At 59.3% G+C, this 27,731-nt stretch overlaps 2 protein-coding genes across 7 annotated transcripts; both read left to right on the plus strand.

Moving 5' to 3' along the window:
• The first annotated feature begins 1,643 nt into the window (after positions 1–1,643).
• TNNI1 (troponin I1, slow skeletal type) lies at positions 1,644–9,915 on the plus strand. Its single transcript, XM_066379791.1, has 8 exons — positions 1,644–1,719; positions 4,466–4,499; positions 5,891–5,932; positions 6,366–6,497; positions 7,708–7,797; positions 8,115–8,291; positions 8,806–8,915; positions 9,667–9,915. Exons 4-7 carry the CDS (start codon positions 6,369–6,371, stop codon positions 8,911–8,913), a joined length of 504 nt encoding a protein of 167 aa, XP_066235888.1. The 5' UTR covers positions 1,644–1,719; positions 4,466–4,499; positions 5,891–5,932; positions 6,366–6,368; the 3' UTR covers positions 8,914–8,915; positions 9,667–9,915.
• Positions 9,916–15,251: 5,336 nt separating this feature from the next.
• LAD1 (ladinin 1) lies at positions 15,252–27,381 on the plus strand. Of its 6 annotated transcripts, none has more exons than XM_066379831.1 (11): positions 15,252–15,489; positions 20,984–21,121; positions 21,807–22,431; positions 22,468–23,070; positions 23,491–23,595; positions 24,304–24,347; positions 25,513–25,576; positions 25,664–25,801; positions 26,055–26,141; positions 26,391–26,462; positions 26,733–27,381. In XM_066379831.1, exons 1-11 carry the CDS (start codon positions 15,452–15,454, stop codon positions 26,751–26,753), a joined length of 1,935 nt encoding a protein of 644 aa, XP_066235928.1. In that variant the 5' UTR covers positions 15,252–15,451; the 3' UTR covers positions 26,754–27,381. The 6 variants fall into 6 exon arrangements, with proteins under 6 accessions (XP_066235928.1, XP_066235932.1, XP_066235930.1 ...); XM_066379835.1 differs by having other exon boundaries at positions 15,253–15,489; positions 22,558–23,070; XM_066379833.1 differs by having other exon boundaries at positions 15,254–15,489; positions 21,807–22,863; positions 22,918–23,070.
• Positions 27,382–27,731: the final 350 nt, after the last annotated feature.

Genomic DNA, 27,731 nt, shown 5'->3' on the forward strand with positions numbered 1-27,731 from the left:
CGCTTTTCAGACAGTTCTGGGCAGCTGGGCAGACAGGTGCCGGCAGCCATAGAGTGATTGATGGGGCCCTCACTCCTCACTCACGCATAGCTTTCCAAGGCTTAGCTCCCTGGGCCAGACACTTCCTTCCCTGCCCCTGTGGCCTCCCAAGTCCTGGGAGGGGACTCTTGGACCAGGGACAGGGACTCCAACCCCTCTCTGCCCCAGCAGAGCCTGGGGAGGAAGCCCATGCAAGACCCTCCAAGTCCATGACTCCCGTGCAGGTAGGGGTCTGCCTGACAGGTCACACTGACCATGTACGTGTTCTGGGTGGTCCAACCACCTTTTGCTCTCATATTGGTCAGTCTGCTCTCCTTGTTTTTCCTGCTCACAAAACAGGATTCAGATAATTCGGTTTTTGTGTGTGTGTCTGTGAAAGATCTGTAAGGAAGTGCTCATACAAGTTATAAACATAATAAGCAATGCTGTCAACGCCAGGCGACTCAGGCCCAGGCCCTGAAGTCCTTCTCTGACTCCAGCTGCCCCTGCCCGGTGCCCAGCCTTGGTTTTCTATCCATGCTCCTCCACTTGGAATCCTGTGCTGTGGCCCCTATGACATCCCAGACTCTGGCCTTTCTCCTGGCCGCCTTCCAACACGGAGGCTTCCCCATGTTGGCTTGACCAGAGCCTCACAATGTTGCCTCTGCTGGGTCCCGGAATGAGTGTCTAGAAGGTGAGGCCTTCCCCCCTCCCTGGGCGCTATGGTTGTCTCCTCAGGGCACCCCTCTGCCAGCTCTCTCCCCCACCAAACAGGGGACCCTTCAAGCTCCCTAACCTCCTGCTGCTCGCCAGGCCTCTTCCTGGCCTCCAAGAGGAGTCAGTACCCCGCTTGTCCTGGCCCAGCCTGGGCTCTGCCCCATGAGATGACGGACAATAATAGCCAGAGGATTAACATAGCAGGCATTGTCTTTCTCTGACTATAGGGTGGGTATTATGTGTTCATCAACCATCCTAAAAATACCCTGCAAACAGGTGCACCATCAGCATGTGGCTGGGGACAAAGGAAGGGTGGGGGAGGGGAGATGGTTTCACCAAGGGCCAGGCCTGGCGATGTGGGGTGAACCTAGGAAACCCCAATTCCTGGAGACCCACCTGGAGAGGGGAGTAGGGCATCCGTGGACCCTCAGACTTCTGTGGGCAGCTGTGGCCGCGCCTGCTCAGCCCTGGACACTAGCTGATCTGCCTACGGTGCGCTCACACTACAAGAGCCCCCCAAAGATGTGGAGCGTGGGCTCAGGGCCTGATGCCCACTTTTCCTTTTCCTTGTAAAAGAGGGAAGGTTATTGAGACAGTGCCCCAGTCCCAGTGACTCCACCCCCCAGTCCCATTACTGCTCTGGCCCCTTCAGGTCTGCCTGTCCATTCTCCCCCATCTTTGGCTCCCGGCTCCCTGGGCGATGCTGGTGTCACTTGGCTGGTGACATCTGTGTGCACAGGGTCTGAGTGCCCTCTGAGCCCCCTACATGTGTCTGCAAGCCCATGGGCCTGCTCTGGTGTGGTGTGTGTGTCTGCTCTGGGAAGTGTTGGTGGGAGGGGGTGGTGGGAGGTCCAGCGGGTCTGTTCTATTTTTACTGGCCAGTTGCTGCAGGCCATAGTTTTCATAGCCTCCCCTCCGTGGAGCCCTCCCAGTCTGCCCTGGACCACAGAACACAGAGAACCCAGCTCCCAGACGCTGAACCAGGTGAGTGTCTGCAGTCTGGAACTTCAGATTCAGGTGGAGCCCCCCTCCCCAAGAGACCCTGGGCGGGGCGTTGGGCAAATCAGCGGGGGGCAGGGGAGGAGGCTTGGAGATGGAAGAAGGCACTTCTTGCATGTGCACTCGGTTGGTTGTTGGTGGAGCAGCCCCTGAACCCTCCCACAGTGGCCTGCCTGGAGGATGGCACCTCTCCTGCCCATTGAGGCCAAGAGACATGAGCAGGGCTTCACACAAGTTGCACCAGGAGCCCCAGGCACAGCCTAGTGGGCTCTGTCTTCACACCAGGGCCACCCAGCAGGTCCCAGGAAGGAGAGGGGGCCCTGGGAGGGGACAGCATTGAGGATCAAGGGTGGGGGCTGCCTGTGGGAGTTGAGGAAGAACCTGGTGGGCAATAAAAGTGTGTGATATCCACAACAGAAGAGAAGGTGGTCTGGCTAGGGGGACTTTGGAGCCTGGGAGACTGGACCCCAGGTGCCCCTAACCTAGGAAACCTCTTGCCTCTTTTTCTTTGTCTCTGAGGGACGGGCTTAGCTCCCTTTGTTTGTACATCTGGACAGCAGGACAAGAGCAGGTTAGGGCAGACTGCCAACCCCCAGGCACCCGCTCCTGCCTGTGAGGAGCAGGAGCAGATGGTGGTGGCATTTAGGGTGGCAGCATGGGAATCTGTGTGCACCTTCTTGGGGGGGGCTCCATCGCCAGTTGCAGGGGGTGGGTCTCTGTCTGCTGTGGGGGCTCCGGGAAGCACTTCCCACCAGGTTTGGAGATGGCCCTGAAGCTGTTCTGAGATCAGACTTTATTGTTCAGAGCTCAAGATGGACGGGGCTGTGGTGTGCGCCCATAGCCACAGGCTTCAGGTAGGACACTAGTTACTGGCCAATCAAGGAGGACCCAATGCCCTTGAACTGGGCCCAAGGTCAGGGGTGGGGAGCAGGAGGAAGAACAGGAGGCAGACTTAAAATGCGTGTCCGGATTAGCAGGTGCAAAGAGACCAGTTCCTCTCCCCACATACACAGGCACACACGCATGCACGCACTTACCCATTCACACTCACAGTCTCCTTGATGTTCCGTCCAGTCCACCGTCCACTGCATGGAACTTCAGGCAAGGGGGAGCCTGGCTCTGAGTCGCACCGGCTCCCTCCCTCCCTGTGGGTTTTCTGGTTATCTCCTTGTTGGCTGGTGGTAGGGGACAAGGAATGCTGGAGTCCAACCTCCCATTCGCTGCTATCTGCATCCTGAGCCGCTATCGGGTCTCTGCCTGTCTTCCACAGGACCTGTCAAGGGGTCCCATCTGCTGGACGTCACAACACAGGCTGGGGACCCCTTGGCCTGGCATTTGTCAGTAGGACGGGTCCCAGAGTTTGGCAGAAGGCCTGGACCGGCTGGGGCAGGTGGGCCCCACACTGGTGACAGGGGGTGCTCTCTGAGGCAGGCGTGAGCATGGCCACATGCTCAGTGGGGGAGGAGCATCCCAAGAAAGAGACAGCAGCCTCACTGGGCTGCACCTTGAGAGGGTAATGATGTTGGATGGATACACTGCCAGGGCTTCTTTCTGGACTTTCTCAGTATTCTCTGGAGGAGCGGGGCCCTCAGCACCAACAGCTGGTGAGAGGCTCCCATCTCAGCCAAACATCTCGGGAATGTACAGGGGGATTGGCACCTACCTCTTCCTTTGTGCCCAGGGTGACAGCTGAGACTCTGGGGTCACCCCCATTTCCAGGCTGCCTCCCCACCACAAAACAGAAGCAGTGCTGGAGCCAGAGGGTCTCTGATGGGAGGCTCAGGAGAGGCGGACCAGCTGCTCAGGGGATTGGGAGCATGCTCTGTGGGCAGCGAGGGAAAGGAGGGTGTTGAGGCAGAGACAGGTAGCCATGGGTTCTTCCCTCCCTGCTTCAGACCAGGTTCCTGGACCTTAGACTCCTGAGCTTATGCTTCCTCCATCCCAACCACACTGGTCCCCAGTCCCTCACCCTGTGACCCAGCTCAGGACTCCCCTGCCCCGCATACTTGCGGTCACCAGCTGTCTCCCTCCCTCCCCTGACCTTGCACACAACCCCATCCCTCCCCTGTGTCCAGGCTCCAGGAAAGAGGCAGGTCAGGTCTGGTTTTGGAATGCCTCCGTGGCAGCCTCGAGAATCCCGCTATGGCCTGGGTCTCCAAACTGCCAGGGCAAAGGGGGCCCAGGATTCCCTGGTCAGGGCTTCAAACTGTCTCCATGGCTAGCAGTCCTCACAGAGGATGTGAGCCCCCCTGGACACCTCTGCAACCAGTGCTGTCCCCTGGAGAGGATGGGTTTTGTTTTGCTTGGATTTTGGTTCAAACAAAGGGTTCAAGAGCTACGTGGTAAGTGGGAAATGAGTTCCCTGGCCCCTAATTCTTCAGGGAGGTCACCTGGCCGGGAGAAGGTCAGGGTGCAGGCAGGTCAAGGTCAGAACCCGGGTCTGCCCTGCCTCCGGGCTCAACCCCCAGCTATGCCTCCTTACTGCCCCGCCCGGGGTACCAGCCACGCTGCCCTCCAGGTGGCCAGCCGGCACAATTACTCCGCACAGAGCATGAACAGTACCCTTGGATGAAAGCCCAGGGCCCATTCCATCCTGACCCGCCGGAACCCATTCTGCCTGGTTTTTCTTCCTGTTGTCTGACTCTCTCCCTGTATGTGTGTGTGTGTGCGGGGGGGGGGGGGGGTAGTGGACCTGTAACCTCCCTCTTCAATGGTTCCTCTCTGCCCCCAGGTGCTGCCCCACTGCCACCATGCCCGAAGTGTGAGTAGTCCCACCCCATCCAGCGCTCTGGGGGCAAGCCCCTTTGCAGCAGAATTCAGCCCCAGAGTTGGGCTCCATCTGCTCAAACCTTACCCTGCCCACAAGCAGTTGCCCAGAAGGCTAGATCCTAAATGGCTCTCAGTGCCTGAGCCCCCAGTGTCCCCAAACACCTCTGGGCCTTTGAGCAGAATTCATGCCTCCAGGTGGCCTGGGGGAGATCTTCCTGGTGTGTTCTGGAGTCTGTTTGCACTGACCATGCCACGCCACGGTTTCTATCTTTGGGACTGCCCACAGATAGATGAAGCTTTGGGGAGGTCCCCGCGAGCCCAGAGAAGGAAGCTTCTCACTGAAGGACCTCATGTCCAGGCTTCCCTGACCCCCAGCCCCACCCACAATGGGAAGCACCTCCCAACAAGAGCCTCCAGTAGCCCAGAGAGTCACAGGTTTTTATTCTATTCTGCTGGGACCCTTGTACTGGTCCCCCGCTTGAGGCCTGGTTTCTTTCTGGTGCTCTGTTGTCTGTCACCACACCTCCTGCCCAAGCTTGCCTGCACGGCTCTGCAGCTGTGGGAATAACATACACTATTCATGCTCTGTCTCTTGCTCTCTCCTTGGTGCTCCTGTGGCGGCCGCCTGAAGAGAGGTAAGTGAGTAAGGCTGGGGTGTCTGTCCTTCAGACTGGTGAAGGGGGGTGGGGTGGGCATTGGAGGAGATGAGAGAAAGCTTGGGTCAAGGCCCAGGGAGGGGGGTGCCCAAGTGGCTGAGCAAATGCCCAAAAGAATAGAAACCTTGGGTGGACATTCTGGACACGGGGCTTCTCAGGGTCTGGGGAGGGGCATACCCAGTATACAAGGTCACTGGAAGGTGGGACAGCAACTGAGCTGGGTGTGAGCCAGCACCCCTTCTGTGCCCTGTGCCCTCATCCAGCATGGAGCACTTGGTTCCCCACTCTGAGAGCTTGCCCAGCCCAGGTGCCGGAATGTTACCATCCATGGTGTCTAAACACACACCTACCCGTGGCTTCCAAAGAGTCTTCCTGCCTGCTGTCTCATGTGGTTCATAATGACTCTGACCTAAGTCAGTTGGGTCTCAGCCCCCTGCTCTATAGATGAAGAGGGCAGTGCCACAGACAGAGGCTGTGTGACCACAGTCCCTCCCAGGACTCCGGCCGCAGCAGAACTAGAAATGAGGTTCTGCCTCTAGGTCCAGGGAGCTGACTGCCACCTTGTCTAGTTGGAGAATTTGGGTGCAGTCACCAAGAGGAGCTTGGCAGGGTCCCCAAGGCAAGGACTCTGGGTGATGACAGTGACCCTGGCTGGTGCTCCTCCCGGCCTGGCCCAGATGTTTTGGTTTTGCAGCCTCCGCCTCACCCTGTTTCTCCCCTTCTCCCCTCAGGGAAAATCCAAGATCAGTGCCTCCCGCAAGCTCCTGTTGAAGGTAAGACTGGGAGCCAGGGTTCGGGGCGGGAACCTGGACCCGCGCAGTCCTGGCAGCTGCGGCTTCCTGAGAGGTGGCTGTGACCAGCTGCAGGGTGGGAAACCCGTGGTGGGCAGAGGGATAGGCTTTGTTCTGGTAAGAGCTGCTCTCCTTGGAGCTTTGTAGGCAAAACAGATGCAAGTGGGTAGAAGGAACCTGGGAGGGAAAAATCAGGTCTGGGGACCTCAGGGTGTGTGGTCACACAGTGCTTGTCCTCATGCGGCCAGCGGCCATGCTTGCACACTCAGTGACCATCCTGGTCACACGCTGTTAGAGTGTGAGAATACGAAGCCCGCAGGGTCTGCTGAAGCCAGAGCCGGCCAGCCTGGGGTCTACCTTCCCCTCAGGCCCCGCTGCCTGTGGGCCCCAGCTCACTGGGCTCTGTCCTGTCCAGAGCATGATGCTGGCCAAGGCCAAGGAGTGCTGGGACCAGGAGCAGGAGGAGCGTGAGGCTGAGAAGTCCCGCTACCTGGCGGAGCGCATCCCCAAGCTGGAGACCCGTGGCCTGTCCCTCAGTGCCCTGCAGGTTAGCTGGGCAGCTGGGGATGGGGCCGGGCCAGGGGCACCGCAGATGGGGGGCAGGAGTCTGATCCAACCTCGCTCCCAGCCTTGTAACTCACATGCAGTTTTCTCCTCATTCCATCTTCATAATCCCTGTGGGGTGAGAGCCCACCTGACAGGTTCAGCCAAGGGTCCCGGCAGGGCTGAGGCAGTGCCACATATGGATGATAGTGTGGATGAACGGTGTGGACCAGGGATCCCCAAACTACGGCCTGCGGGCCGCATGCGGCCCCCTGAGGCCATTTGTCCGGCCCCCGCCGCACTTCCAGAAGGGGCACCTCTTTCACTGGTGGTAAGAGGAGTACAGTATGTGGTGGTGCTGCAAAGCGCGGCGCCGCTCACATACAACTACTTCCGGTGACGCGGGATGCACACGTCACGGCTCCAGAAGCGCGTCATATCACTTGTTACGGCTAGCAGTGACAAATATGGAAGTGGACATTGACCATCTCATTAGCCAAAAGCAGGCCCATAGTTCTCATTGAAATACCGGTCAGTTTGTTGATTTAAATTTACTTTTTCTCTATTTTAAATATTGCATTTGTTTTTTACTTTAAAATAAGATATGTGCAGTGTGCATAGGGATTTGTTCATAGTTTTTTTATAGTCTGGCCCTCCAACGGTCTGAGGGACAGTGAACTGGCCCCCTGTGTAAAAAGTTTGGGGACCCCTGGTGTGGACGGTGCTGCTTGGAGAGGTGGGCAGGACTTGGGAAGCCCCACTTCTCCAAAGACTTGCCCGTCCTTACCGACAGAGGGGTCTTTAACATTGTTAAAACACCGACAACCGTTCAGACACCAGCAGCTGCAGAGAACAGAAAGGAAGGAAGGATGTCAAAACTTGAGCCACAGTGACCTCCCAGTGGTGGCCTCGCTAGTTGTTTTTATTTTACAATTTTTGTTTGATACATCATTTTCTAAGTGTCTACCGTTAGTATATATTATTTTTACCACAAGGAAACTTTTTGAAGGAAACAAGCACCATCAGAAAGGAAGACACAGGGCTTCCGTGCCGAGCTGTCCACAGTCATGAACCCCAGACGCAGGGGGTTCATCTGCTCCTGTCCATACAGCTCGCCCTGCAAAGGAGCTGGGAGGGGGCCCAGGGCTTAGAGGGGGGCAGAAAAGGGAGGCTGGAGGTTGAACACTCCCCTCCTCTGGCCCCTGCTCCCCCAGGACTTGTGCCGGGAACTGCATGCTAAGGCAGAGGTGGTGGACGAGGAGAGATACGACATCGAGGCCAAATGCCACCACAACACCCGGGAGGTGAGCCTGGCAGTCATGCAGGTGGAGGAAGTGAGGGACACTGATGCTAGGGCTGGGTCTGGAGGTGGCCACTCCGCAGGACTCTCTGGCCTCCTGACAGTGGCCCCACGGGGCTGGAGATGGCAGACAGACTATAACCATACAGATGAAAAGCCTAACATGCCCTCCCACCAGCCACATGCCCTTCGGTCTAACAGGAGCTGGCCCCTCACACACCACACTTGCCTATTAATAACACCCTGCTCTGGCTGAGATCCTCAGGAAGGCTGCCCATGCTGTGCCCCCTCCGGTGAGCCCTGACCCCTCCCCTCCTGCAGATTAAGGACCTGAAACTGAAGGTGCTAGACCTCCGCGGGAAGTTCAAGCGCCCGACCTTGCGCCGGGTCCGCGTCTCAGCCGATGCCATGCTGCGGGCCCTGCTGGGCTCCAAGCACAATGTGTCCATGGACCTGAGGGCCAACCTGAAGTCTGTGAAGAAGGAAGACTCTGAGAAGGTGAGGAGTTGTCCCCCCCGCAGTCAGCCTTCACCTGCCAACTCCTCACAGCCCCAGGCAGGCACAGGAGCTGCTGTTAGAACGTTCTAGAAGCCTCAGGGAGGCCAGGGATGAAGTCTTACCATTCTGTTTCAGGAGAGAGAACACTTGGTCCCTTCCCCCCAACTGCTGCCAGTCTGAGGAGGGAGGACAGGGGGACATAGGGAAGCCAGACCAAGGCGTAAAACACCCAGAGAATGTGGAAATTAGGGTGACGGGGGAGGGGGGGCTGCCCTCTGTCATCAAGGAAAGAAAACAGCAGGTCATCCTGAGAAGAGGTGGACCAGGCAGTACGCAGATTAATGGGAAGGGAGCCAAATTAGCGGGAGGAAGTCTTCTTAGGAGAGGTGGCTTCGGGATGCTCAGTGGGAGGGAAGGCTGGGCTGGGGGCCTGTAACTCCCAGTCGGTCTCCTGTGGAGCGTCAGCGTGGCTAGGCCCGTAAGTCTCTGATGTGCGCATGTGGCCCACCCGCAGGAGCGGCCGGTGGAGGTGGGAGACTGGAGGAAGAACGTGGAGGCCATGTCCGGGATGGAGGGCCGGAAGAAGATGTTCGATGCCGCCAAGTCTCCGACGGCACAGTAGAGGTACCTGGAGACCGCGTCCCTCCTCTCGGGGGCCCGCCCGGTCTAAAGGGTGACAGGCATCCAGGACAAGGTGGGCAGGACGGCCGATGAGCTCAGCATTCGTGGGCTCCATCCAGGCTCAGCCCCCTGAAGCCGTGGACACGTCACTTATAGATCTTCCTTCACCTACAACCGGAGGTCCCAGTGGTTCTGGGACCAGCGGTTGGGCACCACCTGAGGTGCCAATGATGGCCCCACCCAGGACCTCTGAGTAGAATGGAAATCCGGATGGGGACAGCCTCCAGGTGGTTCTGACACAGGAGGACCCCCTGGATTAGATGACCCCACAGAACCCTCTGGCTCCGACTTTCAGAAAAGTCTAAACTTTTTAAATACTTCCAGGCGAATCCTGCAAAGTGTCCCACACTTCGGTCCCTGCCCCTCCAGTGTGTGGGAGGGTCCATTCAGAGAAGATGAAACCTCCCGCTCTCTGGGGAGATGGGACAAGCAGCAACATTAAACCCCATGAGACCTTCTGGGAGCGAGGGCATGTGAGAGAAGGTGGGGTCAGTGAGGAGGAGTCGGTGTGCAGGAGCAGTGACAGGGGCTGGGATGAGGAAGAGGGCTTTGTGGGGAGCCCCTGTGGGTGATGGTGCAGGCCAGGGAGTGCTGGGGTGGGAAGTCCCCGGGTTGCATGAGTTTCCAGTAAGTCAGGGATCCGAATGCACACGGGTCACCGGGACTGATGGTTGCTGCCTGTCTGCCCCCACAGGCCACCTTCTGTGCTGGCTCTGGCATGGCCCTGCCTCTGCAAGTCTCTGCACCTCGCCCCCAGCCATCCTGCCACCCCCTCCAGCCTGAGCACCTCCTCCTTCGGAACTGGGGTCAGCAGGCACACAGAGGGGAGCCGCCAGTGTCTGAAGACCTCCCCTCCACCCCTGTCCATGCCCTCCACTGCTGCTATGACGTGCAGAGTGGCCACAGACACGGTGGTCTCTCATTAAAACCCCAGTGTCACCAGCGTCTTGGGCAGTCTGTGAAGAGAGGGCTGTGGTGGCTCCAGTTGGCAGCTCGGTAGAATGAGGGCTCAGGCCCCGCTGGCAACCCTCTGCCCAGTCCCAGGGACCTCACACACCCAAGCCCTGACCTTGGAATGACCCCAGATTCCTAGACCCCAGCCATCAAGAGCCCGTGCCACCTGATTTCACAGTCCCCTTCCTCTTTAAAGCTGGACTCCTCTCCCTGGCTCCGCTAATGCTCTTGACCTGGCTGAGAGGTCGGGGAGCTCTTTGCCCCAACCCCGGGTCCTGCAGGCACAGGGCAGTTCTGCACCTGGCCACCAGGTGGCGCCTTTCTATCGTCCCTGGGAGCTCCCTCCTCCCTCCGCACTGGTTGGCTTCTACCCGCGTGCACGCTTGTCCCACTTATTCCTTCACTCTCCTCTTCTCTCACCCCCCTGCCCCCCTCCCCCGAGACGGGGCAGCAGAGGCCTATCCTCTGGGTCACGTCCTTTCTCCATCCCACCGATATCTGCACCCAGGGTCCAGTGAGGAGTGCCGGCTTGCTGGGGGAGGGGGCGGGGAGACCGAGGCAGCCTCTCAGGTCCCCACACTCCGCGGAGACTTCTGAGCTGAGCTCAAAAAGGAAGTGTCTGGTCCCTGAACCTGGGCCCCTGGCTTTCTGATCCCAGGGGAGGAGGAGCCCCCTTCTACCTATCTGTGTGTCCCTGTTCCGCCCTCTACCCCCAGCGTATTGTTAGCCATAAATGCCAGGAGCTGGGTGCAAAGTGCAGGCCAGCTACTCGCGGGGGCAGGGTCTGTAGCCGGGCACTGGACACTCGGCTGCCAGCCATCAAGGGACCAGCAATGGGCTGTCTCAGGGGGAGGGGGGCGGCAATATGCCCGGAGCTCCTGCTGCAAACAGCTCGGTGGGCACAAAGGCGGACACATGCACAAAGAACACAATTTCTACTGTATGCAGACATCCTTAGGCATGCCCAGTCACACACACACAGCTGGGATGCTCTGTGCCACAGAGGATGGGGGTGGGAGGTGGGCTTCGTGCCCAGGCAGTCACAGAAACCCCCCTTCTCTGCTTCCTCCCAGCTGGTTTGGGTCCAAAGCCTGGTCTCCTTGCTTTGCCTCTTAGTCCTTTGGGAGAACTGGGCCCTGCCAGGTTTCAAAGTCAAATCTCAGTTCTACCAGTCGACCAGTAACCTGGGGTCCTGGCAGATTGGTGTTCCCACCCTGCCCTACAAGGTGGGAGGCCAGCCCTGGGCCTGACTCAAAACAAACATCAGGGGAGCAGAGTGCCCGTGGGCGGAGGGGGTGGGGCGTGCTGCACACACCCAAGGTGAGGGCCCTTTGGGGAAGGGCCACAGGTCCTTCCTGCTTTGGGACAGGGCTAGACTGACCCACCTCCTGTGAGGACAATGGCATAGGGCAAAGACAGAGCCTGTGAGACCCAGAGTGGGCCAGGGGAGGAGGCTCTGGCACCGGGCAGCTTGAGTGGAGAGCAAGTTGGTGGGGGGGGGGGAGGGGCTGACATTTTAGCTGCAGCCACGGAGGGGGCCCAGGTGGGAGGGATGGTGTCTGGAGAGTCACAATTCCCTCCAGTCTCTTCTCACCGTGGCTGGACACAGGAGCTGGGCCTCCAACTGAGTGACAGCACATTCACTACATGTGGGCACCGCTGGGTATGCTTAACTCATTCACCCTTCACAACCACCCTCTGAGAAAGGTACCAGGACGATCCCCATTTTATAAATGGGAAAAGCAAGGCACAGAGAGGTTAATGCCTTCCCATGGTCCCCAGCCAGTAAACGGAGGGCCCAGGACTTAACCCAGAGTCAGAGTCCCTATCTTCGGTTACTCCTTTAACAACAATAGATAGGACCCCATGGGCTTTATCAGAGCCATATCACTCCATTCTCACAACGACCTGAGAGATAGACACTGTGACCTCGGCTTGACAGGGGAGGGAATGCAGGCATAGAGAGTTTAAGTCATTCACCACTCTCAGTTATAGGGCTGGGTGGCCGCAGACTGGAAATCAGAACCCAGGTCAGCCGGCTTTGGGGTGGCCTCTTTCTGGGATCAGGCTTGCATCAATAGAATTTAACCAGCTGTTTTCCACAGGGACCCAGCCCAGAGGGTCAGGGCCCTGCACCTGCACCTGAGGAGTCCCAATATAGCCCCACCCCAGGGGACATGTGAAAGCGACATCAAATGTGGGGTCTCCCTCTCACAGCAGGCTCTTGGCCAGGCTGGGTGGTGGGGTGGGGACTTCTGGGGGAAGTGTCTGTGGCACACCCACACACACAACGACCAGTGGGCGCCCCTCTGCAGGAGATAGTCCTGGTGCCACCTGGCATGACCCCTGCCTTTCCAAGCCCTCGGAAGGCCAGCTACAGCCCACTCCCTGACGAGGTCCCTTCCTCCGGGGGCAGGGAGTAAGCACTGTCTGTCCGGAGCCCACCTGCAGCGGGCCAGTGCGCAGGGCTCCCAGTGATAAAGTGCCCCGCAGGGAGGGAGTCAGTTAAACATTAGCCCCAATGGCCCCCCACATAGTGAGTCAGACTCCCTGCAGACTCTGGGCGGGACAGCCAGGGGGGCAGTTTTGTTCCAGGTGGGTGACCAAGCTACTGAAGCCCAGGAGAGGTTGCTGGGACCAATATAGACTGCAGCCTCCTCTCCTGACCCGGCAGGGCCTCTCTCCATTTCAAAAACCCCAAAGCTTGCAGGCCTGCAGGCCCTTCACTGCAGGTGAGGGTGAGGCTATTCTCTTACCCCCTGCAGGTCGCCTGATGCCAGGGCTGAGCCGCTCTGTACAAAAAGCGCTGCAGTCAAGGTTTGGATCCAGAGGACAGTGACTTGCTCAAGGTCACAGACCTAAAGAGGGACTGAAAGGCAGAACCCTGGACTCCTAGTCCACTGAGACTACTGGGTGTGTGTGGAGCTTTGGTCTTCCAGCCAGAGGCAGAGGCCCCGGCGCCTGAGTGGGTGGTCCAACTCAGGCTCTTCCCAGCACACGCCTGGTTCCAGTGCCAACACCTGGTGCTCTAGAGCAGACCGGCGTCAGGAGAGAAGTATGGCCTCCTCTGGGAACCAGGCAGGTGTTCTGAGCTGGGAGCCCCAGGGAGGAGTGTCTGTGTGAGCTTGTGGCTGTCCACTGTGATTTCCAACCCAGCTGGTTCGAGACCAGGGTGCCCCCTGGATCCCCACTTTGGCCTCTTTGGGGAAGGAGAAGCTGCCCTCTGAGGGCAGAGGCTGGGGTTGGGGGATTCCAGAGCCTGAAAACATCTGTTCTGGCAGCAGAGAGGTGACCCCTTCCCATTGCTGGCTGGGAAGTCGTGGAAACCCCTGGCTTGGGACCGGGGACTTTCCATGAGCCATGCCATCTGCGTGGACTCTCCCCAGAGGAAGGGAGCAGCACATGCTTGGCGCCTTTCATGTACGTTCAGCTGAAAGAGGACAGAATGAACATCTCCCACTTGAGGACCAGGCTGTGTACATGCCTTGAAAGCCCCTGTGGCCCCTCTCCTATCATGACCCCCAACCCCCACAAAGGCGACATGCCCCTTGAGTCTGTGTCTCATTCCCTTTCTTGTCGGTGAGACATCACTGCATGTTTACAAATTCCTAAACAACACGTGGTCATCCACATCCTCCTGTCCACCCAATAGACATGCATGCTCTCTGCTCCATCTTATTCCTTTGCTTGAGGTCGAAGCTGTGAAGTCACCTCTGTGGGCAGGTGGACCTGTGGCTCATTTTCTCTCATTTATTTGTCCATGTTCTTGTTGAGAGACATAAGGGTGGCCTCCACACTTTTGCTGCTAGAAAGGGTGCTCTAGGGGGTGACACCCTGTTGCCCCAGTCCCAGGAACCACTGTGGGGACAGCACCCAGCACAGTGCCTGGCACAGGAGGGCTAGGAAACATACACAGAACACGTGTTTCATCCGCATACTGACCGTCCATGTCTTTGTGTTTTTATAGTATCTACAGAGATAGTATCAGATTTTGGACTTTTAGATACATGACTGTCCCCTGGCCTCATGAAGTGTCCCTGGCAGGAACAGGCTTTGGGTGCCTACTAGTGTTTTCTCTTCCATTGGCATCATGGAAATTTCCTAGATGCCCAGGGAGACAGAGGCTCCTGGAGTGAGGCCCTGGCCCCGAGGACCAAGGGACACAGCTTGTCTCTGTCCCCTCTTCTTCCTTGGAAACAGCACAGGGCCATGGCCCTCCTTGGCCTCTGTGCAGAGGTCTGTGGGACCTCCTCAGCTCTCACACTGCTCACCCAGTGACACCAGTACTTAGCAATCACTCGCTTAGTCCCCACCACCAGGAAGTAGGCATGGTAAGGTCTTGTTTCCATGACACAGGTGATTTGCACCCAAGTCCATGTTCATCCCTGGAACCTCAGGCCTCGCTTTATATGCCAAGAAGGAAGGCTCCCTGGAGGAGGGGGCCATTGGGAATGGGATGCCGTAGTGGGCTGGCTGTGTGTGTATTTTAGGCTTCTGCTCAGTGGAGGCCTGCCCTGCACTGGGAGAGCTGGTAAGACCATCATCCCCGGTCAGTGCTGCAGGGAAGCCAGTGGATGCTTACAGTTCCAGGTCCCCTCATTGGGTGGGGGTGGGGTGGGGGGCTCGGGCTGCGCCTCACTCCTCACAGAGCACAGATTCCATCAGGGAGGAGGTAGCCTTTTCCATGCTCAGCCCATGTGAGGCTGGTTCTTGGATAGGAAGCTCCTGAGCCCATCAGCCCAGATGGCAGGTCAAGGAGCTAGGTGGTGCACGAGCCTCCTCATGTTGCCCCCAAATCCCAGTCCAAGTTATCTGTGTCCACACCTTCCTTCTGGGGAAATCGGAGCCTCGTCTGGCCTGCTACACACCCTGCCCCTCCAGCCCAAAGTCCAGCACCAGCGGCGAGGACAGTGCTTCTGGCATCTTCCTGTTTTCGGTGCTGTGGCCACTCCAGCATTCGCTGGATTGGGTCTAAGAACCGCCTTCCAGGAGGGGCGCCGCCCCGCCCATCTCCCGGCTTCTTAGGGGCTTGGCCCCGAGGTCCCCCAGCCCGGGATCGGGACTGCGCTCTTCACTTGAGATTACGGTACTCGTTCCCGGCTTCCTGCCTCGGTTTTCTCGGCAGCGAGCTCAGCCTGACCCCAATCTGCGGGTCCCGCCCCTCTCCCGGCACCCGGGCCGCGACACCACCTGCGCGAGGCAGGAGGCGCCCAGCGCCGAGCTGGTCCGACTGGTTCTGAGCAGGAAGCCGGCCGCCCTGGCCCTGGGCCGCCAGCCGACCAGCCCCGCGCAGCCCGGGCGTCCATATGGCGGTACGAGCGGCCGTCTGTCCAGCGCGCGGAGGCCGGGGCGGGGACCAGGGCGGCAACCTGGGAGCCCACACCCCGGGGCCGCTCCCGGCGGCGAATCAGCGCGCGGCGCGGGGCGGACGGGGGATATAAGCCCAGGTGACTTACCTGGGTTGGCGGCGGGGGAGGGGCGCGCAGGTAAGGCGGCCCCGCAGAGCACGCGGTTTCGGCGGCAGCATGTCCAGCGGCAGGAAGGACTGGTCTGCGCTGTCCAGGTGAGCCAGGCGGCGGGGAGGGGAGCAGCCGCGCTCCTGAGGGGGTCCCGTTCCGGGAGGAGCCTGGCACTGAGGCCGGACCCGGCCTTTTGCTCCTCAAGGTGACAGAATTGGGGCCAAACTGGGGAACCCACCGGGGACAGTTTTCTTTTCTCCCCTTGGGTGCCTGGGGAGGGCTGGCCCCTGGCTGGGAGAGCCCCCGGCCCCACCACCCTGTCTTGGGGCATTGGGAGGTGGTCAGGAGTGACCAAGCCTTGTTTCTGGAGAGCAGTCTCCCTCGCTGCCGGCTTCTTTGGCAGAGTTGCCAAATGGACCCTGGGAGATGTCCCTCAGCCCGTCCTGGGGGAGGAAGAGTGGGTGCTGTGGGAGGACAACCCCTTCTGCAGATGAGGTTTGGGTTCCAGGATGGCATTCTGGGTGCTGCTTGGGCTGGGGGACCTCAAGGTGGATGCTGTCCCCCTCTGTGCTTGTCTTTGTGAGTGGGGCCCTCAAAGGGTAAGGGCACTGGGCATCTTCTCCCTGCCTGCTGGACCTCCTGTCAGGGTCAGAGAAGGGGGCTTGTCCTGAAGGGAGCACCCCTCTTGGGAACTCCTCTTGGGGCTACCCTGCACTCCCAGAAGTACTCCCATGAGTACCCTCACGTCCTTATTCCGCTGCCCTGCCCCTGAGGAAACTGAGGCCCATGTGACTCAGACCCACACCCCTACTCCTGTGACCTTCATGCAGACTCTGACCAGGTAGAAGGTGGCCCTGTGGCCTCCCCTACATGGGCATCGAGGTATCCCAGGCCATCCCCATAAAGGCAGCCCTAGGATCTCCTGCACCTGCCTGGGAGGGGGCAGTCCAGAGCTTCTCCAGGGTCTCAGACTCATTCTCCCCTGGCCCATTCCTCTCCCAGGGCTGGGGGTCCACCTCCTCCTGCTCTGAAGAACAGTTGCATGGTGAGCCCCATGTGGAGTCTTTGGTGGGTGTATGGGGGGAAGCTGAGCCCCTGGAATGGAGGGAACTCAGTGCTCTGGGAAAGGAACCCACACTGCTGCAGAGGTTGGACACACCCCAGGGAAGGTATGTACTTCGGGTGGGGCTGGCAGTCATGGCCTTGGACTCTGCATCTGGGTTAGTGTGCCTGGGGGTGGACGTGGGCGTGTCTCTCTGCCCACAGACGCTTGCTCACACGTGTGTGCATGGGCGGGTGTGTGGCCTGTGGAGTGGGCCGGCGTCTGTGTGGGTGGTAGGTTCTAATGTTGCTGAGTCGGGGTCTTGGGTGTCTGGATAGGTTCCGTCAGCATGTCAACAGGAGGCCTTAGGATCCTGTCTGAGCGCCAGCCTGGATGCAGACAGGGTATATGTGTGTGTGGTGGGCACTGTGACCTTTAAGATGGGCTCAGGGTATGGTCTGAGTTTGCCCATTGCTCGGAGGGACATGGTCCCCCACAGGTGGCCAGGGTGGTCCTGGGAAGCAGCCTGCTTGCTCCAGGATCCCCTGCTGCCCTCCCTGCCAGGCCTCATCCCTCGCTGAGCCCCATGGGCAGTCACATGCTGCCCACTGTTGCCTGGACGAGGCGCCTGGAGCAGAGGGCCACTGCTGCTCGGCTCCCCGGAAAACAAGCCTCTGTGGCAGGCGGGAGGCTGTGAGTCACTGTCACCCATCAGGCAGGGAGGACGGTGAGGAGGGTGTGATAATGGTGCCCTGCTGGGGCGCTGAGGGCCTGCCTGCAGCCCACCCTCGACATGGAGTGGAAATTCAGATGCTCCAACTCTGGCTCAGGGGCAGTGGTGAGCCGGCTGGCTGGGTGCCCTGGTCAGCAGCCCGTCCTTTCCTCTCTGGGCTGGCCGGGTTGTGGGCGAGGCTGGGCTGGGCCTGTCTGCGGGGGGTGAAAGTGGATCTGAGAACTCCTGCCCTGAGCAGCCCATGGTTAATTATTTTCCTGCCTGGACCTCGAGCAGGCCTCGTCCTCCCAGAGCTGCTCTCGGTCTCCCTGACACCTCTCCCTGGACCATCGGTGCCAGGAGGAACCTCAGGGACCACCCAGGGTGACCCTCATTGTATGGAACTCTCAGGAGCTAAAGACCTGCCCAAGGTGATAACAGCCAGTGGAGCTGGGCCTCCCAATCCAGACCTGGGCTCCCTTGTCTGTTCTCTCCTCCAAGGTTGGCTGCGTCCTGCGTCCTGAGCCTCCAGGGGCAGCCTGCTGGTGGTGGGGGGGCAGTCTTCCCACCTGCCTGACCTCCAGAGCAGCTGGAAGGTCACAGCCCTACAGGGAGGCAAAGAGGGAAGCACCTTCTCAAAGGGAAGTGGAGGCTGAGGAGAGGGTTGTCAACAGGGATGGAGTGACCATTGCTGGTGAGAATGGCTGGGGCTCCCCGGCTGGTGGGACCCGTGGGTTTTACCCTGGGCCTGGCTCTGTGGCCACTGGGTTCCCCCAAACCTGCTCTCCCGGGCTGTGTCACAAGCTCAGCCTGTCGTGGGTGGGGAATTTCACACCATCAGCAGGCCACCGGCTCCCCTTCCTTCCTCCTCTCAGCTGTCGGCTCTGGAAGGTGGGGTCTCCTTCTGGTGTAGGGCCAGACCTAGCCCAGCACCCCCTTTTCTGGCGTTTAGCTTTGAGAGGCTGAATGGGCTAGGATCTCAGTCCCTTTTCATTTGCTCTTCTGTCTTGAGCCTCAGTTTCCTCACCTGCAAAGTGGGGGTGAGACTACCTTCCCGCCACAGGGTTGTGGTGAGGCCCAAGGTCAAGGCCTAGGACAGTGCCGGGCAGCATACCTATGCAGCGCCTCACCTCTTCCTGTGTTCCTTCACGCAGTGACCTACTCTCCACACGCCACGAGTATTGGGGCACTCCTAAATGTTAAGTAAGCCCCTTTCTCAGCCCTTCATTATCATCACTTTTCTATAATGGGGGTTTTGATAATTGCACCTGCAGAGGCCTCTCCTGGAGACCAACCTTTGTCCCTGCTTCCCGTCCAGTTCTAGCCACGTCCTCATGTTCAGAGGACACTGGCACCCAGGGTGGGAAAATGAAGGGGGTGCTCACCAGGTGTTGGACGCAACTGCGTGATTTCTGAGCAGCAGGGTGTGGTGTCACCACATCCCATTGGGTAAGCTGTGGGGTCTTGGCGCACAGCTGGAGGGGCACTTGAGGACACCTGAGATACCCTCAGGGCTAGGACCCACCTGGAAGCGAGGGGGGGTGTGAGTCATTTCTGAGGACACCAAGCTCTAACAGATCACAACCACAGAGGGCCCCACGGAGGCTCAACAAACAAGCTGCTTCCCCCGGGGACTCCCAGGAACCGTGAGAACAGTGTTGCTCAGGACCAAGGAATCCTGGAGTCTCATGCCCTGCCTGGGTGTGGTCAGAGGACAGGAGCTGCTGCTTTGCTGGTCATTTCCCCCAGTGGATAGACCCCCCTCACCTTGGGAGGCCCAGAGCCAATTCCAAATTGTGGACTAGTGGCAGGGATGCGTCCAGAGAGGGAGAGAGCTAGGAACGTGGCCCCGCTGGCATTGGCAGTTCCAAGTCTGAAAAAAGGACTCTGGGAGCCTGGCTTGTCAGAGACCCTCATTTGTGTGTACTGAAGGAATGAATGAATGAGTAGATGGATGGATGGTCCATGTGCACCTCTGCAGAGCTGGCAGGGCTGTGTGAAGGGCAAGGCAATCTTGTCCACTTTCTGTGGTCAAGGCTATGCAGCCTAGATTGGAGTCCCCTATCTCCCCTGGGGGGAGCCGAGACACACCTGGAACAGGAGGACTGAGGCTGTCTGACAACTTTCAGTCACTAGCCTCAACTTCCATGGAGCAGTCTCTGTGCTTTGGTTGGGGAGTCGTGGGGACAGGCTTCCCTCTCTCACTGGGTAGTTGGGGTTTCTGGGCCAGGGACCCCACCTTGGTCTGTGAACCTCGCAGTCCTGATGACATCACTGGCCCGTGATGTGCTCAGTGAGTGTTCGCTCTTCGGTTGGGAGGGAAGGGCGGGTGGATCTGGGTGACTGGTGAGTGGGTGGGAATGGGGACGTGACTGGGAGAGGTATTTGATTGGCAGCTGGTGGATGGGTCAGTGGTTGGGGGAAGCAGCCGGGGGACTGGTGGGTGGGTAGGTGGCTATGAGAACATCTGTTTGGTACCAAGAGTGAAGGGTATGAGGGGTCCCCTTGCTGCTGAGCAAGCAAAAGCTGATTTTCAAGGGATAAGAGGTCCCAAGAGCTCTTGGGAAGTGCAGGGACGATGACATTGGAACTTTTCCAGGGGCAGATGGCCTTATTCATGAGTCCCCACTAGGAAACGCTGGAAAATCCACAGGGACTGAAGTAACTGAGGACACATCTCTGTCATTGTCCACTGAGGGATACTGTCTAAGAAATCCCAGGATCAAAAAGGAGAAGCTTGTCAAATTCACCAGCCCCCCCACCTTCCCAGTCACCTCGACAGGGAGGCTCCAGACTCCCACTGTGGGGCTCAAGATCAAGGTTGACCCAATGGGTCTCAGCAGGGGTGGTTTTGTCTCCCAAGGAACATCCGGCAATGTTTGGAAACATTTTTGGTTGTTACAACTGAGGTGGGAGGTGCTACTGGCATCCAGTGGGTGGGGCCGGGTGCCGTTCAACACCCTGCAACTCAGGCCAGCCCTGTCCACGGAGATGGCCAGCCACACTGTCAGCCCTGCCACAGCCAAGGAATTCTGTCTAACCTAAGTCCTACAGCTTCAGGAGAACATTAGAGACACTTAATAGATGTGTAATGCGAGCCATACTTAAAATATAAAATCTGGCCCTGGCTGGTTGGCTCAGTGGTAGAGCATAGGCCCGATGTATGGATGTCTCAGGTTTGATTCCTGGTCAGGGCACACAAGAGAAACACCCATCTGCTTCTCCACCCCTCTCCCCCCCCCCTTTTTTCTTTCTCTCTCTCTCTTCCCCTCTCACAGCCATGGCTCAGTTGGAGCAAGTTGGCCCCAGGCGCTGAGGATGGCTCCATGGCCTCTGCCTCAGGCCCCAAGAAGAGCTTGGCTGCTGAGTAACAAAGCAATGCCCCATATGGGCAGAGCATTGCCCCCAGTGGGCTTGCCAGGTGGATCTCCGTCAGGGCACATGTGGGAGTCAGTCTATCTCTGCCTCCCTGCTTCTCTTAAGAAAAATGAGAAAAAAAAATTAAAATGTAACATTTCCTGGTTGAGCCACTAAAAAGGTGAAAAGAAACCAGGACACTTAATTTAAGTAATATATCAGACTTACTCCAAAATGTTGTGTCCTGTCAACAGATGACCCACATACAGAATGACGACTGAGACGTCTTAGACCTGGTCTTCCGTGTCATCTTTCTTGTGCAGGGCGCATTTGCGCAACCTTGACCTCCCCTGGGCTCAGCGCCCTGGGGGCCACCTGCAGAGGGCACCGCCTAGAGGCCACGGTGTGCCCTGCGCCAGGGTTGGCCAGGGCCTGGGGTCCCCCTGACCAGCCTCGCTGACCTGTCCGCCCCCCACTCCCCGCGCAGCCTGGCCCAGCAGTGGAGCCTGGAGGATGAGGAGGAGCAGCGGCGGGAACGCCGGAGACGCCACCGGAACCTCAGCTCCACCGCGGACGACGGGGTGCCTGGGCTTGCTGAGAACGGAGGACGGTCTGCCGCGGCCAGGTGCGTGGGCAGGGTGGTGGCCAGGGGTCTCGTCCTGTCCTCTCCCGGGTGACAACTCAGTGCAGCCTCTGGCCTGCCCAGGGAGTGTGGCTCAGGGCCTGAAAAGAAATGGCAGGTTCCCAGTGGTCCTAGCCCCTCCTGGACCCTGTCTGGCTCCGCCCACTTCCTAACTCAAACGGTTGACCATTCCCCAATTCCATCCCAGAGCCAGGGCTTTGCTGGGCATTTGGTGGACATAACTCACCCAGTCCTGACAATATTTCCCCAGAGAGGTACCACAAACCCATTTACAGGAGGAGAGACTGAGTTAAAGCTAAGTGGCTGTGTGAACTTTGACAAATCTCGTCTTGACCTCAGCTCTAGGAGAGGGGACCAACGTTCTCCTTTTGACTCCGATGCCATGCTAGGCATAGGGCCTGTCACATGAAAAGTTTACCAATTGGGTCTGAACACAGATGGTGGGACCTAGAGGGGTTTATAAACTTTTCTAAAATGCATGGTGTACCTGTTAGAATGATATCTTGGAAGCGCTCTACATATAGCAGATGAGAGCAATCCTTATTTAGGTGATGGTGGTGGGTGGGAGAAGGCCAGGGCTGTTACCTCTCCCTGGTGGCATCCCCACTGGGTCAGATGCCCCAGGGTCCCTCCCTCCTCTGACTCTATCTCCCATCTTGGGTTTCAGGCTATTGAGCACAGAAGAAGCAGAGATGCCCAAGCCGCCCCCCGCAGCCTCCACAGATGAGACCGAGGATGTCCAGGCCATCCTTCGGACGCGGCGGGAGCGGAGGCACAGGCGACAGGTGGCGGAGGTGGCACAGGCCCCCGTGAAGGAGCAGCTGGAGGCAAAGGGAGGAAGGGACAGCCCGGGCTCTGGGCAGCCCAAACAGCAGGCCCTCTCACTCCAGAAGGAGGTGGAGGCGCCGCCTCGCCGCAGACTGAGCCGGGAGCAGCGAGGCCCCTGGGCCCGGGAGGAGGAGAGCTCGGTGGGCAGGGAGCCAGGAGGCGGGCAGAAGGGGGTCCCGGAGAAGAAGTCCTCTGTTGCAGAGAAGCTGTCAGCCCTGGAGAAGAGGTTGAGCTCAGAGGAAGCCTCCATCCCCGAGAGAACACCGGCATTGGAGAAGAAGCTGGTTCTAGAAAAGGCAGTGGGCTTGGAGATGCTGCCGGCTGCGGGGAAGATGTCTGGTTCTGAGAGGACATTGGTGTCTGAGAAAGCCTTGATCTTTGAGAAATGCCCAGTCTCAGAGACAAAGCTGGTCCCAAAGAGGGCCGTGGCCTCAGAGCAGCCCCAGGCCCGGGAGCAGAGCAAGGTCCGAGAGCAGCCCCAGGCCCGGGAGCAGAGCAAGGCCCAGGAACAGGGCAAGGCCCGGGAGCAGCCCCAGGCCCGGGAGCAGAGCAAGGTCCGAGAGCAGCCCCAGGCCCAGGAGCAGAGCAAGGCCAGGGAACAGAGCAAGGCCAGGGAGCAGCCGCAGGCCCAGGAGCAGAGCAAGGCCAGGGAGCAGCCCCAGACCCGGGAACAGAGCAAGGCCAGTGAGCGGCCCCAGGCCCGGGAGCAGCCCCAGACCCGGGAACAGAGCAAGGCCAGGGAGCAGCCGCAGGCCCAGGAGCAGAGCAAGGCCAGGGAGCAGCCCCAGACCCGGGAACAGAGCAAGGCCAGTGAGCGGCCCCAGGCCCGGGAGCAGCCCCAGACCCGGGAACAGAGCAAGGCCAGGGAGCAGCCGCAGGCCCAGGAGCAGAGCAAGGCCAGGGAGCAGCCCCAGACCCGGGAACAGAGCAAGGCCAGTGAGCGGCCCCAGGCCCGGGAGCAGCCCCAGGCCCGGGAGCAGCCAGCAGCTGGAGGAAGCCAGAGAGCAAGGGCCCTCCCTGGGAGGACCCGCCTGTCTTCGGCAGAGTCAGGGAAGTGCGACCCTCCAACCGTGACTTCCCGCCTCCCGCCCATCACACTGCAGGTTGGCAGTGCCCTGCCCCCACCGCCGCCCACTCCTACCCAGATGTCTGTGGCTCCCTCGCTATCTCCCGTCTCCCACCTTCAGGCTGACTTTGTCCTTTCTCCCTACCTGCTCCCAGTCACTGTCAGAACAGGGGGCACCAGTGGGGGGTACAGGCTTCTGGTCCTGAAAGGTCTTCATCCCGGGCCTGGACTTTGGGGCCCCAGACTTGGGGTGCTGGGTCTTTCTGGAAGGTCCCCTGGCACCTGTTCCTGGCGCCCACCATGCCCACAGCAGAGGCTGGTTTGGGACCTTCTTCCCCCCCCCCCCCCAAAGCTTCCTCCTGCTGTTCCTGGGATGGGACAGGCCACCTGGGGTCCCCATGGAAGCTTGGGCTCAGGGTAGCCAGACTGCCTGTGTGACACTCCTCCAACCGTCCAGGTGAAAATTCCCAGCACGGAGGAAGAGGAGGACATGTTCTCGCCCACCCGGGCCACCTACAGCAGCTCCCTCCGACGCTCTAGCCCCAGGACCATCTCTTTCCGGGTGAGGGTCCAGGGCACCTAGGGGACCTGCCTCTGTTACAGTTCAAGGAGGAAGGCCTTGGGTCAGACACCAGGAAGACCATCTGGATGGCCCCTGTGGCCGGATCAGTGGAGGCTGAGTTATAGGAGGAGAGCAGGGTGGCAGATAGGAAGGTGGACGTGGACACATGAGAGCAGCCCCACCTGGTGGTGAAAGTCGGAGCTGCAGGATGGTGGTGTGGGTGAGGACACTGGCCTGGCCACACACCTGCCTTCACTAGTTCCTATTCCCACCCCAGAGGGGGGTGGAGGGCCCCACAGTGTGGACTGCATGGCGTTGGGGACACTCACCTCGCCCACTCCAGTATTTGCTCTTAGTTCCTTTGTTCCTTGGGATGGGCTTCGCATAGGGCTCTGGGAAGGAGGCTGGAGGCCCCCCACAGGGCTCCTGAGCAGTGGGAGGCAGACAGGACAGCAGGTGGTCGCAGGGCCCCCAAGAATGCCTGCAGGGGCCCAAGGTGAGAAAATTGACCCAGACTGACAGATGGGGGGGGGAGGTATCTCCCAAACAAGAGAGGGGCCTTTCATGGAAGTTTGGTTGGCAGTTGAGCCGTGGAGGGGTGGGAGGTGTGAGGAAGAAGTGTTCTGAGAGCTGCGTCCCCCCAGGGGGCCATGGCCTCCCTGAGACCCCCTCTCCTACTCATCCATGCCTTTCTCTCTCTTGTTTCAGATGAGCCCCAGGATAAACAACTCGGAGACAACCTTAACCCGCAGGTCAGGGGCCAGAGGCTCTGGCTATCTCCTCTGGTCAAGTTCAGCCTGTGTTTGCTGAGCCCTGTGGGCTGTTCCATAGGGCCCACACGGGGAAGGCACGGTTCTCGTCCAGGGCTCAGAGCCGGCAGGGACACTGGGCTCACTTGAGGAACTGAGGCCCTGTGAGATGCAGCAGGAGGGAGGATCAGGGAGAGCTTCTTGGAGGAAGCAGGGTTTGGGTAGGGCTGTGAAGGCAGAGGAGGGTTTAGCTTTGAAGTAGAGGTGGGGGAAGGGGGCCTGAGAACCTGCACATTTAATAAGCACCCCCCTCGCCCCAAAATGTCAGTGGCAGCAGCGTGAGGACTGGGTCTCGAAAAAAAACCTGCAGTCACATCTGAAAAGCGGTGATGCGGGAGGAACTTCAGGTGCTCATGCTGGGTCCATCTGTCCCTGGGCCTACACTGAGACCTGCTGTCCTAGGCTGGCTGGGTAGGGGGCGTGGGGCGCAGAGACGGACATGCCGGACATGCCGCAGTTTCTGCCCTTGAGTGACTCAGCTCCGAAGGTTAAACCCAGCGGGCAGGTGTCTGGTGGCTGACGGCTGGACCTGCAGGGCTGAGACTATGCCCCAGGGCAGCTGACATCCCCATGGGGACTTAGGGTTTCCAGATGGAAAGTGGGGCAGGGATGCATCTTAGCTGGAGGGAGCAGCCTGTGGGAAGGCTGAGTGTGATGAGCACAGTGTGTCTCGGGGGCACACGGCCTGTGGAGAAGGGGGTTGGTGGGATGCTGTGTCAGAAGGGGAGTCAGGGACTGGGTCATGGGAGCCTTGTCAGCTGGGTATGGAGTTTGGTCCCTGTCCTGGGGCCTGAGGGTCTGAGCCATAAGGACAGGGTGAGATGTGTTGGGGGCTAGCAGGGGGGGTTGGGCAGAGGGGACCACAAGATTCAGGGGATGTGTCTGGGTAGAAGAGACAGGACCAGGGGAGGATGGTGGAGTGCTCTGGTCCTACTGAATGGGTTCTTTTTAGGGAGGTGAGGACAGTACTGGAGTCTGTAAGTTGTTACCTTGGTCAAGTCCTTATAGCCTCACCCAGTGATGGAGGTGGGCAGACCTGGTCTCCGTGGTGGTGGTGGTATGGGGAGGGGGGCTCACCTGGTTTGTTTCGTCCCATCCTGTCCTGCAGTGCCAGCGTGAGGCTCCCGGTCAAGCTGGGAGAGAAGCTGGAGAGATACCACACTGCCGTCCAGGTGGGCGAGGTTCTTTCCAGGGGCAGCAGTGTGGGGTGGCCTGCGCCCTCTCCCCGCAGGGTCATCACCTGCGCTCTCCGTTCCCAGAGGTCCGAGTCGGTCAAGTCTCCAGGCTCCTCCCGCACTGAGTTCTTCGTGGCACCCGTGGGGGTAGCCAGCAAGCGCCACCTCTTTGAGAACGAGCTGGCAGGCCAGAGCCGAGCGGAGTCCGCCTCCAGCCGGAAGGTGAGGGGCTCAGGATGACGAGGCCCCCTGGGTCTCCCAGCCCGGAGCCTTGGCCCTGGCGCAGCTAGAGAGCCCCATGTTTTCATGTGTCCACTGACCAGAGTTACCATTTGTGTCCTGAACCCCAGTCTTACAGCCCCCAGGGAAAGGGGCAGTGGCCTCCAGGCCTACGTGGCTATGCTGGGTGGACGTGGGAGTGAGGTCTAGTCGTGTGTCAGTGGCCCCGAGCCCTGACAGGAACCTCTCTTTTCAGGATAACTTGAGGCTCTCGGGGGTTGTGACCTCAAGGCTCAACCTGTGGATCAGCAGGACCCAGGAGTCCAGTGACCAGAGCTCCCAGGTACCCAGTCCCTACCTGAGGCCTCTGACCATAGGCCCCTTTGTGGTGGAAGGAGGCAGGTCAGAGGGGCCCCGAGAGTGAACGGGATGTTCCGGGAGTGGGCTATGCAGAAGCCTGTGGCTTGGGGAGCAGCAGAAAGGAGGGGTGGGTCTGGGGTCCCCCCTCCCAGGAAAGGAGAGGGGCTGAGGGTCACAAGTCCCTCTGCAGTCTGCCTTAGTCCCTGGTCGCCACCCCGGTGTCCCCAACCAGGAGGAGCAGAGAGAGTCAGCAGCCACCAAGAAGACACAATGGGAGAAGAAAGACTCATCCCTGGACGCCAAGGTGAGCGGGGCAGAGGGCAGCTGCCCGGAGAGGCCACCTGCCCCATAGTGACTGGCCCACGTACCCAGAATGCTTCTGGTTCTTCTCTCAGGCTGGTGTGCCCCAACTCTGAGAGCCCCCACAGCTCTGAGAGCCCCACCTTCTTCAACCCCACAGACTGGGGGGTCTCTGGCCCAGTGTGGGTGAGGGGCTTGGGCAAAGGAATGCCCTCCTGTCCAGAGTCCCCCTTCCCTTCCCAGCCCCAAGAGTCTACTTGCCTTGATCTCATAGACCTTTGTCTCACAGGTGTGACAAGCACGGCCAGACACAGATAGCCTGCACGTCTTGTCTCAAGGGGCCCCTACTCACACCAGGCCCTGCTTCCCACTGCTGCCTTTCCCATCTCCCCTTGCTTTGATCCCTTTCTGCCTCTGGACCTGCGGCCAGGAATGTCCTTCCCAGGCAGCCTCAGGGGGCAGGTGCATTCTGGCTCCGCCCTGTCCCACGTAGACACCACAGAGCCCAGGACTGGGTGTCAGCTGGTTCCCCCGCACTGCCTCTTATCAGCACCCAGGGGCCTCCTCATCCTGTCCAAGGACGACTCCTGTGTCCTGCTCACCTCCAGGGTTGGGCGGTGCTGTCTCTCAAGGACTCCGGGGCCAGCCACCTGAACTGCCCTGCTGGTGTCTCCCTTGCTGAAGCCCAAGTCTCCCCACCTTTCTCAGGGGTCTGCTCCACCCCACGCTGGCCGAGCTGCGGCTGTGGAGCAGCTCTACTGCCTTCCACGCCTGCTGCTCACTTGGTCCGCCCCACACTGCCCCCCGGCAGGACCTCAGTGCCCTCCTGTGGTCCCTCACCCCCTCCATGTTCTCAGGAAAGCTGATAAACTCATTCATTCTCAGGTGTAAGTGACTAATAATACCTTCAAACAATTCCTCCATGGAGGCTCTGCTTTTTAATGGGGTCATCTGTGGTGCAGGGGGTTGTGGATTAATTTGGCTGGGGGGACGGCACTTCAGTCATCATTTCCTAGCAGCCCCCTCTTTTCCAGTTGCCCTACATAGTGATTCTGGGGGAGGCAGAACTGCCAGCCCTCCTCAAACACACACGCTCCCAAAATCCAGTCCCCCGACATCGTGGTCCCTGCAAGCTTGGAGATGCTGGTCCATCTAAGAATCTAGGGCAAACTAAACCATGACAGTCTGGTGCCCAGTCACACCCCTGAATGCTGTAATGGTAAAAATGTACATATATAGATGCCCCTTCATAGCTACCCCCACACACCTGGGA

This window comes from Saccopteryx leptura, chromosome 1 (genome assembly GCF_036850995.1).
Source record: "Saccopteryx leptura isolate mSacLep1 chromosome 1, mSacLep1_pri_phased_curated, whole genome shotgun sequence".
Lineage (NCBI taxonomy): Eukaryota > Metazoa > Chordata > Mammalia > Chiroptera > Emballonuridae > Saccopteryx > Saccopteryx leptura.

Excerpts from the sequence above, each read along its gene's own strand:
- TNNI1 (XM_066379791.1), top strand. The coding sequence starts at position 6,369 with ATGATGCTGGCCAAGGCCAAGGAGTGCTGGGACCAGGAGCAGGAGGAG. Across the intron at positions 6,498-7,707 it reads TGTCCCTCAGTGCCCTGCAG|GACTTGTGCCGGGAACTGCA; the intron begins GTTAGCTGGGCA and ends CTGCTCCCCCAG. Across the intron at positions 7,798-8,114 it reads GCCACCACAACACCCGGGAG|ATTAAGGACCTGAAACTGAA; the intron begins GTGAGCCTGGCA and ends CCCCTCCTGCAG.
- LAD1 (XM_066379813.1), top strand. The coding sequence starts at position 15,452 with ATGTCCAGCGGCAGGAAGGACTGGTCTGCGCTGTCCAG. Across the intron at positions 15,490-20,983 it reads GACTGGTCTGCGCTGTCCAG|CCTGGCCCAGCAGTGGAGCC; the intron begins GTGAGCCAGGCG and ends CTCCCCGCGCAG. Across the intron at positions 25,802-26,054 it reads AGTCCGCCTCCAGCCGGAAG|GATAACTTGAGGCTCTCGGG; the intron begins GTGAGGGGCTCA and ends CTCTCTTTTCAG.